The 12,953-nt window shown below is 40.0% G+C and overlaps 1 protein-coding gene across 3 annotated transcripts in view; it reads right to left on the bottom strand.

Annotated features, from left to right (window-relative positions):
* The window catches only part of EIF2B3 (eukaryotic translation initiation factor 2B subunit gamma), a 158,158-nt gene that overhangs the window by 35,004 nt on the left and 110,201 nt on the right, over positions 1-12,953 (bottom strand). For 2 of the 3 annotated variants that reach the window (XM_007110668.2, XM_055084658.1), the window contains one exon: positions 12,289-12,378. The exons of the other annotated variant lie outside the window; for it this stretch is intronic. In XM_007110668.2, the coding sequence (XP_007110730.1) occupies positions 12,289-12,378 (90 nt within the window). The remainder of the gene's footprint in view (positions 1-12,288; positions 12,379-12,953) is intronic. 3 annotated transcript variants of the gene reach the window in all.

Genomic DNA, 12,953 nt, shown 5'->3' on the forward strand with positions numbered 1-12,953 from the left:
GCGCGTCCGGAGCCTGTGCTCCGCAACGGGAGAGGCCGCGGCAGGGGGAGGCCCGCATACCACAAAAAAAAAAAAAAAAAAAAATTAAAAAAAAAAACAAACCCAAAACAATTAAGAAAATGGTAGCAGGGACATACATATTGACAATTACAGAACTGGAACAAAAAAAATCTTAAAATTTGTATGGAGACACAAAAGACTCCAAATAGCCAAAGCAGTCTTGAAGGAAAAAAACAGAGCTGGAGGCATCAGACTCCCTGACTTCAGAGTATACTACAAAGCTACAGTAATGGTACTGTACTGTAAAGCTACAATATGGTACTGGCACAAAAACAGAAATATAGATCAATGGAACAGGATAGAAAGCCCAGAGATAAACCCACGCACCTATGGTCAACTAATCTATGACAAAGGAGGCAAGGATATACAATGGAGAAAAGACAGTCTCTTCAATAAGTGGTGCTGGGAAAACTGGACAGCTACATGTAAAAGAATGAAATTAGAACACTTCCTAACACCATACACAAAAATAAAATCAAAATGGATTAGAGACCTAAATGTAAGACCGGACACCATAAAACTCTTAGAGGAAAACATAGGAAGAACACTCTTTGACATAAATCACAGCAAGATCTTTTTTGATCCACCTCCTAGAGTAATGGAAATAATAAAAAATAAATAAACAAATGGGACCTAATGAATCTTAAAAGCTTTTGCACAGCAAGGAAACCATAAACAAGAAGAAAAGACAACCTTCAGAATGGGAGAAAGTATTTACAAACGAATCAACGGACAAAGGATTAATCTCCAAAATATATAAACAGCTCATGCAGCTCAATATTAAAAAAACAAACAACCCAATCAAAAAATGGGCAGAAGACCTAAATAGACATTTTTCTAAAGAAGACATACAGATGGCCAAGAAGCACATGAAAAGCTGCTCAACATCACTAATTTTTACAGAAATCAGCCATAAAAAGGAACGAAATTGGGTCATTTGTAGAGACGTGGATGGATCTAGAGACTATCATACAGAGTGAAGTAAGTCAGAAAGAGAAAAACAGGCTTCCCTGGTGGCGCAGTGGTTGAGAGTCCACCTGCCGATGCAGGGGACACAGGTTTGTGCCCCGGTCTGGGAGGATCCCACATACTGTGGAGCAGCTGGGCCCGTGAGCCATAGCCGCTGAGCCTGCGCGTCCAGAGCCTGTGCTCCGCAACCGGAGAGGCCACAGCAGTGAGAGGCCCGCGTACCGCAAAAAAAAAAAAAGAGAAAAACAAATATCGTATATTAATGCAGATATGTGGAACCTAGAAAAATGGTACAGATGACCAGTTTTGCAGGGCAGAAATAGAGACACAGATGTAGAGAACAAACGTATGGACACTAAGAGGGGAAAGTGACTCATGGGGGTGGGGATGGTGGTGTGATGAACTGGGAGACTGGGATTGACATGTATACACTAATATGTAGAAAATAGATAACTAATAAGAACCTGCTGTATAAAAAAAATAAATAAAATAAAATTCAAAAAAAAGAAGTTATTTCTACAGCACGATCTGAAGTGTGTATATGTATATATAAAAATAAATAAAATGATGGAAAGAAATACACTAAAATGTTTGCAATTATCTCACAGTACTAGAATTATGGGTAGTATTTTAAAAATATTTTTTGAATCTTCCAAATTTCACAGGCACAGGCTCCAGATGAGCAGGCTCAACGGCCATGGCCCACGGGCCCAGCCGTTCTGCAGCATGTGGGATTCTCCTGGACTGGGGCACGAACCCATGTCCCCTGCATTGACAGGCGGACTCTCAACCACTGCGCCACCAGGGAAGCCCTATTTCTGATACCTCTTTCTTTGTTTCCCCTGAAATAGTTGGTGTTTCTCAGGATTTTTCTTTTTGCCTGTATTTTTCTCATGCTATTCGTCTCCCTGAGATAGATCACTTGGTGGCTTCTTTGCAGCTCATTCCCAAATGTAGACCCATAGCCAAGACCTCTCTTTAGTTTAGTCTCACATTTTCAACTGCCTGATGGACTCTGCCACCATTTAGATGACCCACAGGTACCTTAAACACAATGTCTAAAACTGAACCCATCATCTTTCTCCCAAACATGCTCCCCCCAACCCCAAACACTGATTACCTTGCTTAGTGATATGGAGATTCGTTTAGTCACCCAAGCCAGAAATGTGGTAATCATCTTGACTCCTCCTCCTTCCTCCACTCCTCACATAAAACCAGTCAACAAACACTGCTGATTTTATCCGCCAAATCTTTCAAAACTGTCAACTCTCCATCTCTACTGCTACTGCAGCAGAGTCTAAGCCACTGTCATTATTTGCCTGGATTCCTTCAGCTGCTTTTAATTGGTTTCTCCTCCTCCAGTCTTACCTCTTGAAATCTATCCTTTATATTACAGACAGAACACCCTTTCTAAAGCACAATCTGATCATGTCTCTTCTTCCTTCAATCCACCCTCTGTGTTGCAGGCACAGTGATTTTTCTAAAGTATAAATCTGGTCTTATCTTCTTAAATTTATTTAATGCTCAAGATAGTGGTTACTTTTGTGTGTTGGGGGGATAGTTGCTTGAAGGGAGCGTCTGGAAACTGGGTAATGTTCTATTTTTTGACTTGAATAGTAGTTACAAGGGAGTGTTAACTTTGTGAAAATTTATGGAGCCATAAGACTGCTCTTAAATATCATCTCTCCTTGGAAGGCTTTCATTAACACTTGTAGGTTTCTGTACTCTCACAGCAAAGACAATTATATGTATTTTTTTTAACATCTTTATTAGAGTATAATTGCTTTACAATGGTGTGTCAGTTTCTGCTTTATAACAAAGTGAATCAGTTATACATATACATATGTCCCCATATCTCTTCCCTCTTGCATCTCCCTCCCTCCCACCCTCCCTATCCCACCCCTCTAGGTGGTCTCAAAGCACCGAGCTGATCTCCCTGTGCTATGCGGCTGCTTCCCACTAGCTATCTATTTTACGTTTGGTAGTGTATATATGTCCATGTCACTCTCTCAGTTTGTCCCAGCTTACCCTTCCCCCTCCCCGTATCCTCAAGTCCATTCTCTAGTAGGTCTGTATGTATTGTTTTTGAATGCATATCATGTGTGAGTTCCATGCTAGGAAATTAATACACATATCTCAAATTCTTACAGCAATCCTCATGGCAGGTATTATGGTCCTCATTTTATAAGTGAGGAAATCAGGCTTAGAAAGGTTATTTATCTTGCTTAAGGTTAACACAGCTTTTATAACTGGCAGAGCGGAAACTTACTCCACATCTATCTCAAAGCCTATGACTCTTTCCACTATACCATATTAACTAGTATCCCATGTTTTCTGCAACCACAGCACTTTCCACAGGATTTAAAATTTTCTGCTTACTGTCTCTCTACCAGTAAACATTCAGTCAGTGCTAAATAAATATTTATTTGAATAAATGAATGAGTGACTGTGTGAATGATTGAGTGTAATCCCTCTAGGCCAGACAGCTGGCAATAATTTTTCCTTCTAAATTTTGGAGATAGGAAGCAGAGCTTTTCTGATTTGGAAATGTAATGAACTCTAAATATGTTTCTGCATTATTAATATTACTAGCATTAAAAATCCAACATTTGTGGGCTTCCCTGGTGGCGCAGTGGTTGAGAATCCGCCTGCCGATGCAGGGGACACGGGTTCGTGCCCCCGGTCCGGGAAGATCCCACATGCCGCAGAGCGGCTGGGCCCGTGAGCCATGGCCGCTGAGCCTGTGCATACGGAGCCTGCGCTCCGCAATGGGAGAGGCCACAACAGTGAGAGGCCCGCATACCGGAAAAAAAAAAAAAAAAAAATCCAACATTTGAAAAAACGCATGTTTTAGTTTAGTTCTGCTTAAATCTGTTATTTTTAGCATTTTGCCTTGATCTGTGATCAGGTCCTCCTTGTGGCTATAAGTTTTCAGGGGAAGTCTAAAAATTATGTCCATGGCAAACGGAAAAATTTGGCTACTTTTGCATTCTGGCTTTTCTGCCTTTGTAAGCAAATCAAAAGAGACTTAAAATCCTCTAAATGTCTTCCACTTCAAGTCAGTCCTTCAAAATATTAGTTAGCAAAGAGGTAGAACAGAAAACCTACTTTTATAGGGCCTGGAACTCAAGTCTGCAGAAGAGAATACTAAAGGCTTGGGTTTTCTTGCCTCTTCTCTCAGCAGAGCTGTAATTGGGAAGAAAAGGTGATTGCTGAGTTAACCCTATGCTTTGTTTTCAGTTTTTTTTTTTTTCCTTCAAAGAAAACAGATATAATCTGGAAGAGTAAACAGGGAATTGTTTTAGATTAAAAGGTACTGACTTTAGAACCAAGTATTTGGTATACAGTATTCTGTGATATCCTTTTCCCCTTTTTAACAAAAATACTAAAAGCTTCTATAAGAATAAATTTTCAGTGTTGGTGCATATGTCTTGAGAAAGAAAAACAGGTTCAGATCCTATAGGCTGGAGAAACTGCTTAGGCTTAGGGCAATTCAACTAACATTTTATTCATTTGAATTTATTCACTGAGTACCCCAAATTTGCCACACATATTTTAGACAGTGGGGATATGACAGTGAAACAAAACAGGTAAATCCATGCCCTCATATGAAGTTGACGGTTTGGCTGTCTTTATATTTACTGAGCATCTACTGTGTGTCACAAGATGAATCAGAGTTGGATTTTGTCCTCAAGGGGTTCAAAAAAGTAGTAAAAACAGACATGCAAATTCAGTTTAATAGGATGCATGTAATAACTGAAGAAGATTATACAAGATCAGAAGAGAGAATGATCTCATGCCTAATGGAGATAAGCACAGAATACTATGGTAGCACAGAGCAAGGGTATCTATTCTAAGTGGGGGTGAAGGGAAAAAAAATGAGAAAAAACTTCCTAAAGGAGTAATATCTAGGTAAGCTTTCATGGATATTTAAGAATTTGTCAGAGAAGGAAGAAAGAAGGCAATCACACCAGTTAAGCATTATACTTATAGGGAAATTATTTTTAAATCCTCACCAAACTAAACACATCTTTTCTTCTGGCTTTAGACTTTCTGGTTCCATATGATTCTTCTTCCTAAGAGTGCTTTAATTATAAATATTATGCCAGTTTCAAAGTCTTCTTTAAAAAGGTTATCTTTCCTACCATAATCTGGCCGATGGTCGCCTATGATAGCTTAGGCAAGGCTCAGCTGGGGGGCTTATATTTAAGTTAACTATAAGTCAATACAATGCGTTGCTAGGCCTTTGTCCCTTTTTCAGCAGCAAGTTATTTCCAGAAGCCCCAGAGATCAAAATGAATGTAACCAAGACGTCCAGAGGAGACTACCCTAGTTTAATCTTGGTAGCATCTACATCTTCAGATGTCAGTACACAGCTACCACATAATAGCTCCGGTTAGAGGTTATGTAAACCACAAATTCTTAGCTTAATTTTGTTCTGTTATTTAAGTAAAGGATACTTCATGCAATCTCTAGGACATTTAAGGACAGGAAACCAAGTACAGCTAAGTCATATGGATGCTTGAACTGAACAGTAAGGAACCAAGGTTCCTGCCTATCTCCCATGGTCTCTCATCTCTGTTTCTTTTCTCTGCTTTCCTACGCTGACTCCCGGGTTTCTAGCCAGTCTATAACGTCATCTCGCGTGTGGCTTTAATTATCACCCTGGTTCTGACCTTGTAACATGGCTGCCTATCCCCAATTCCTGACTTTAGTTTGTGGGGCCCATCGGTACTCCTCTGCATCCCTGTGTAACTAAGACTGGGAAGCTGTGACTACTCTCTTATCCCCCCAGGTATGTGTGCACGTGTGTGTGTCCGTAACACAGAGACATCTGAGATACATGGTAGATGTTGCTAGCAATCAATTCATCAACAGTGGCTGATTTTGTTGGGGTGCTGACAGTATGACATTGAGCAAACGACTTTAAGCCTCATTTCCCTCTTCTATAAATAGGAAGATAATACCTAAATGAGAGAACTATTTTAAGGACTGAATGAAGTGTGAGAAGTACCCAGAATGGTATCTGGTACATGGTTGGTGCTCTGAAGGCCAAACCCTAAGACTGTATGTCCTGCACAGATGGATTGGGTTCAAACACTACAAGAGGTTAATTATAACTTTGGGTTTTTCTGAACAGGAAGGAAGTATTCAGCTTTAATTCTTCCTATTAAGAAGATTAATTTCCTCTAGGTCTCCTAAACAGCTAGCACGTCTAGCAGGTTAGGAAAAGGGGAAGAAAGACAATTTTTTCTGGGTTTCTGTGGTAAAGGAAACCAGGACTAATTCTGGTATGAACTGCCTGTCTCTCCGGGCTTCAGCTCAGAGAGCCAGCATATTGCTTCAGTTCTCTACAGGACCGGTCTCCTTTTGGAGCAACTCCTGCTAAGCCAAACAAAAAGTTCCTAAGAGGCCAGCTTCCTTAGGCTTAGATCAGATAACACTGTAAAAGAGGAGAAACTTTTAGCTCACCACTCAGCATCAAGAGCATCACAGTAACAATACTCAGTCTAAGCTCTGCTCTGGCTCTGGACATAAAATCCAAGACATTTTTGAATTAAAATTTTCAAGACAGTCTTTGGAACATCCATCTGTCATACTGCATTCAGAAATGGATAAAAAGGGGCTTCCCTGGTGGCGCAGTGGTTGAGAGTCCGCCTGCCGATGCAGCGGACATGGGTTCGTGCCCCGGTCCGGGAAGATCCCACATGCTGTGGAACAGCTAGGCCTGTGAGCCATGGCCACTGAGCCTGTGCGTCCAGAGCCTGTGCTCCACAACGGGAGAGGCCACAACAGTGAGAGGCCTGCGTACCACAAAAAAAAAAAAAAAAGAAATGGATAAAAAGACCTTCTAAAGCATATATATGTGTATCTTTTTATTTCTTTAAAGCAAAAAATAGAATCATATTACACTGAAAATACACGCTAATACTGCAACTTGCTTTTTTTAGTAAATATATCTTGGAAATCTTTCCATATCACCACACAGAGTTATACTTCATTCTTTTTAACAGTTGTACAATAATATAATTAATTACCCTGTTTAAATTGTTATAACTTTTCCCTGTTATGAAGGATGTTGCAAAGAACATTTTACAATGAATATTTCCATACTCTTAAGTAAATATTTCTGTGGGATAGATTCTTTGGGGAGGAACTGCTTAGTCAAAGAGTATATAATTTTAAGTTTTGATAGGTATCATCAACTACCCTACAAAAAGTTTATGTAAAACAGTATAAGAGAATTTCCCCACAGCTTTACTAGCTTCATCACAAAATTTAAAAACCTTTGCCATACAATAAAGACAGTAATCTAAAACTGTTTAACATGCATCTTTTCATATGTGTACTAGCTTTTTCTATGAACCAACTACCTAGAACTTTTACCCATTTTTCTCTTGAGTCATTAGTCTTTTCCTTATTGATTTTAAAGTGCTCTTTGTAACGTGAGGAAACTAGTGTTTGGGCTACCCTGGTATTGCAAATATCCCCTCCCCCCACTTTTGTTGTTTATTTTTACACTACATTTATTCGGTTTTATTTCCCCCCCACAATACAGAATTTAAAAACTTGTTATTAGTCAAACTTACCAATCCTCTTTTTTTTAAATGGCTTCTAAGATTTATTTGATACTTAGAAAGCTTGAGTTAGTTCTAAGATCACATACTGATGAAGCTAAGTGCCTTAATGCACATGTAGACTAGCAGACATTCAGCAAAAGATATCAACATCCAAGACAAACAGTGGCATCCCTAAGGAAACTCCTGCCTCATCCTTATTACCCCAGGCACTACTCCTGGGCCCATGCATTACTTCAACTGGTAAATGTTGGGACGTGGCAATGCTAGTCACCAAATAATGATGCAGTCAGATTTGCAATTTAGAAAGTCCTCTGGGCTTCCCTGCTGGCGCAGTGGTTGAGAGTCCACCTGCCGATGCAGGGGACACGGGTTTGTGCCCCAGTCCGGGAAGATCCCACATGCCGCGGAGCGGCTGGGCCCATGAGCCATGGCCGCTGAGCCTGCGCGTCCGGAGCCTGTGCTCCGCAACGGGAGAGGCCACAAAGTGAGAGGCCCACGTACCACAAAAAAAAAAAAAGAAAAAAAAAAAAAAGGAAGTCCTCTGGTAGTTTTGTGGAGGATGGATTAAAAGGGGAGAGCCTGGAGGCAGAAGCCTACCAAGGAGAATGCTATATTAAGCCAGTTGAGAAATGATGGACTATTAGCTAAAAATCAATATTGAAATACATTACCTTATTACTATCTGGCCAGTTTTAGTGATGGATTTTGCCACTAAAGTTAATCTGAACCACTGATGTTAGTTCAGCTCAAAAACCATTCAATCCCTCCCTCCCTCCCACTGCTGCTGGAGCATCTTTCTAAAGCATAGCCGTTATGACACTCCTGCTGCCTGAGGTGCCTTTTTCCCATTTATTAAGACTGGGGATCTCTGGCTTTTTTTTTTTTTTTTTTTCTCTTGTTTTATAACCTAATTTTCTCAAGGTTACAGAGACAATGGCCTATAAGACTTTGTATTCATCTTGGTATCCTCAGCCCCCAACACAGCAGTTAGAATATATTTAGGTTATATATATTAGGTTATATATATATATTAAATGTCTGTTGCTTTGAATTTTAAAAAAATTGTGGTAAGTCCAATTCATTTTTTAAACTCTTAAAATCAATTATTTTATAAATTTAACTTACATATAATAAAATGTACATACTTTAAACATACAGTTCAATGAGTTTTGTCAAATGTATACTACTGTAATCACTACTCCAAATCAAGATATAGAGTACTTCCATCATCCCCCCCAAATTCCCATGTGCTTCTAGTATACTATTATACTACTCTACTATACTCTCATACTACTTAGCACATTTTATTGTATTAATTTAACCTGTCCCTCTCTCCCTAAACTGTGAGCAACTTGAAGGCAGAAACTCCATCTTTTTATCTTTAGCATCTAGCAGCACGGTAGGTGATCAACTAAAAGTTCTTACTGTGCAGCAACTACTGCTCTAAGCTCTTTACGAGTATTTTTCACAACCACCATGTGTCAGGTACAATGTGTCCCAGATGAGGAAAGTGGGGTACAGAAAGGTAGACACCTGTCCAGGGTCACACAGCTCACTTACTAAACTTCTCTTGTCAAAGACACTATAGGTTTTCTTTTCTCCACAGCTTTCCCTATAGCTTTTCTACTTAGTCAACTGCAGAAATACTCATCTCTTCTCTAACTACTGATGTACAAAATTACTTCTGCTGTCTAAACTGTCACCACATCTCCTTTCCTTCCATTCACCAAGCATATATTGAATGCCTTACCAACCCAGGTAGGTATCTAATGTCAAGGAATTTGGGTGGAAGACATTAACATGTAGACAACTAGAAAAATATACAGGGCAGAATGTTAATTTTCATAGGTGAAACAAAGGATTGCTAAAGCAGTCCTTTCTTGAAGCTATGTCTCCTAGGTTTACTTTTTCCTTTCCATCCCTAAAGGAGTCCTCATAGTCAGATTACTATAAATGCCTCTTACTTACCTTGAAAGAGTCTCTTTCCCATTCGGAATAGTCTATGTTCCCCTGCCAGGTTGCATCGTTGCTCATTCCATATGGGACTATTCTGTTTAAAGACCTGTAAATCCCTGCTCAGCTGTTAAGGCCTTGTACACACTGCTCCCACCAACCTGTTCAATCCCATCTCTCAAAGCTTTGAGACATAACCTCCACTATTCCAGCCAGGAATAAAGAATCTCCCTCAAGTACCATTCTAATTTGTCCTGCTGTGCCTTTATACTTTTCCTAATTCTATATTGAAATTTACCAATTTTCAATATAATGCCTTTAATCCCAACAACTCTGAGAGGTAAAGGGTAGATCGGGCGAAGAAGAGATAAGGGTCTCTTTAACAGATCTTGAGATGGGGAGGTAGTGGAGCTGAGGCTCTGTATACTTCTTTATCACAGCAAGCTCTGGGAAAGTCCCATTTGGCAGAGCTTCTGGGCTGGAGCCACAGAATCACCAAATTTAGCCTTGTCCTCAAGGAACATACCACCGTACTACACTTGCCAGGTGTGGGAACTGCTAACTGGTGGTGGCCAAATGAGCTACAGCAGCCAGGATGAGGCTAGCTTTGTTGCAAAACTGTCTGCATATCCAGACACCAAAAGCTACAATCCCATTTGGTAGTGTTAAGGAAGTATTGTTAGATTTTTTTTTTAAAGTGTGATAGTAATATTGAGGTATTTATGTTTTAGGGATATATATATACTGAAATATTTATAGATAATTACAACTGAAATAATTACAGACGAAATTATATCATAATGACTTGCTTTAAAATAACCCGGTGTGACACTATCAAGATTGGCAGTAGCAAATATAAAAAAAGATTGGCCATGAATTGGTGACTATTGAAGCTGTGTGACGGATACATGGGAGTTCATTACATCACTTTCTCTACTTTTGTATCTGTGTGAAATTTTCCATAGGAAAAGAATTTTTAAAAAAATCATGATCTCTACCACTATTGTATCCCCTCTCAACATGTCAAGGGCAAGACCTATTTCACAGGGCTTCATTTTCATTTGGGCATAAAAAATAAACCCTTTAGGGACTTCCCTGGTGGCGCAGTGGTTAAGACTCCGCGCTCCCAATGCAGGGGGTGCGGCCTCCATCCCTGGTCAGGGAACTAGATCCCACATGCATGCCGCAACTAAGAGTTCATGTGCCACAACTAAGGAGCCCTCCTGCTGCAAATAAGGAGTGGGTGAGCTGCAACTAAGACCCAGAGCAACCAAATAAATACAAAATAAATAAATAAATAAATAAAAAATAAACCTTTAATGGCAAAGAGTTAACTTCATTTTTATAATATGGATAGCCTACACTGGTATGTGGAAAATGGGTCCTGGATCACTCTAATGTTGGTAGCAAGTTTCCCTGCTATTTAAAAAGCAAAGTCTCTACAATCCACTGTGGAGCTAAGGCTGTAAGTTCCATGAGGGCAGGGCCCATGTCTGCTTATTCACCATGGATCCCACAGTTGATTTAGCACAATGCCTGCCTCATAACAGGTGCTTAATAAATATGTATTGATTGAATGAAAAAACAGAATAATAAATCATACTGGAGCAGGGCAATACTGTCCTGGTGAGAAAAAATAGAGAAACAATAATCTCTGGGGAAGCTTTCCAGGAGTCCAGATGATTTGTTTCACCATTGACTCTACATGGGCCTTTCTGTAGTGGTTTAGCAGGTGTTGTAGGCAGGTGAGGGTTAGGATGCTGCAAGAAATATTATACTGGGCAGGGAAGAACAATTCCTCTTCCCCTTAATAATCCTGTATATATCCCCTTAATATTCCTGAGTTTAAGTGCATGCTTAGCACTTAAACTCAGGTTCTCAGACTCCCTTCCCCAACTGGTCTGAGGGAATTTGCTGCTGTGGTACCAGCCTGATTGCGTTCCAGTCTACCAGTACTATTTCAAGGCAGAAACTTATCCAGCAGCCATCAAGGAAGACTAGCTGCTCCTCTTCTTAACCATGCAGTTATTAAATCTTTTCCTTCCTGTTCCTCTGAGGACTCTAGTTGTACTTCCTATCAAAAATCCTTGAGATCAACCACAAAAGGAAGTTTTCTCTCTGGAAATCCATGTGCTATGATCTGCCAGACACAGTCTCTGGGAAGTATTTAAGGCCCACAGTTCTGTTAGCAAAGCAAAATCAGGGAAAGTACCAAATTTTGTTTCTCTGCGTTCATGAAACTTTATTCGATGTGAAGGACTTTTCCAAAATTGGAGGAAAACTTGCTCTTCTTTCTTTCCTCCTCTTGGGTAAGTGTCTGGCCCTTTGCTAAGAGGGCCCATCTATAGGATAATTGCCTAGGGAAAGGACATCTGCTTGGAGACAAACAGCACCAGAGCTGAAGAGCTCACCCTTGCAGAAGGAAGGAAGAAGAGCCTGAAACTGCAGAAAGATGCTTCATAAGTTACTATTAGTTTTATAAAAATAAATTACTGGTTTATCATAGCACAGGTCCCCAAAATACAAGCAGGAGACTCTGGTACAGATGAAATAACTGTATTATTTATGTTACAGTATTCATGTTACAGTATGCTGTAACATGAATTCATTTCTATAACAAACTGTGTTATTTATATAACTGGTTATTGACAAGGTTTAAAACTGTTAGTTAAGTCACAGGGTAGCTTAAGTGCTGTGGGTTTGACTCTATCCCCCTCCTTCTTACTTATTTTCCATTAGGAAGTCCACAACGTATTTTTTCAAGCAGTAGAGATGGGCGTCCACAAGGCCTGTGTGGAAACGTATTCTAGGGTGCCTGCGAAAGGAATAAGAGAGAAGAGGGTCACATGGGTTCTATCCTATTATTAGGAAGTAGGCATTAGAAAGTTTATAAGGGTGAGAGCCATGCTGCCTACACCCCACTCTGGGAAGACCAAGAAGGTGGGTATCGGCTCTGATCCTACCACAGAAAAGGTCTTCTCCTTATATAAGCCCTATCTCACACTTTCTGAGGTCTTCAGGCTTCCAAAGACATTGAAAATTGGTGAGCCATCAAATCATTGACAAGTCATTCTTCTATATTACTACAAATTCCTACCCACAATTCTTGTAACTAACATTTTCCTGCTTCTACTCTAACTGCCCCACTTCCTGCAGGCCATACTTTAGCCATGCTTTCCTCTAGTACTTGGCATGTATTACTCCATGTTCATAGAAGATGAAGTAAAATTCTATGAATACTTTCTAAGTCCCTACTCTTAATTATTGATTAGGGCTCTCCTCAGGTATACTCCCTCTAGAAAACCTTCCCTGACAACCCAAATTTGTGTTCCCACAACACCTGGTGCCCACCTCTACTAGATAACTTACCATATAGTAAAGTAACAGCTT

Source organism: Physeter macrocephalus, chromosome 4 (genome assembly GCF_002837175.3).
Source record: "Physeter macrocephalus isolate SW-GA chromosome 4, ASM283717v5, whole genome shotgun sequence".
Classification (NCBI taxonomy): domain Eukaryota; kingdom Metazoa; phylum Chordata; class Mammalia; order Artiodactyla; family Physeteridae; genus Physeter; species Physeter macrocephalus.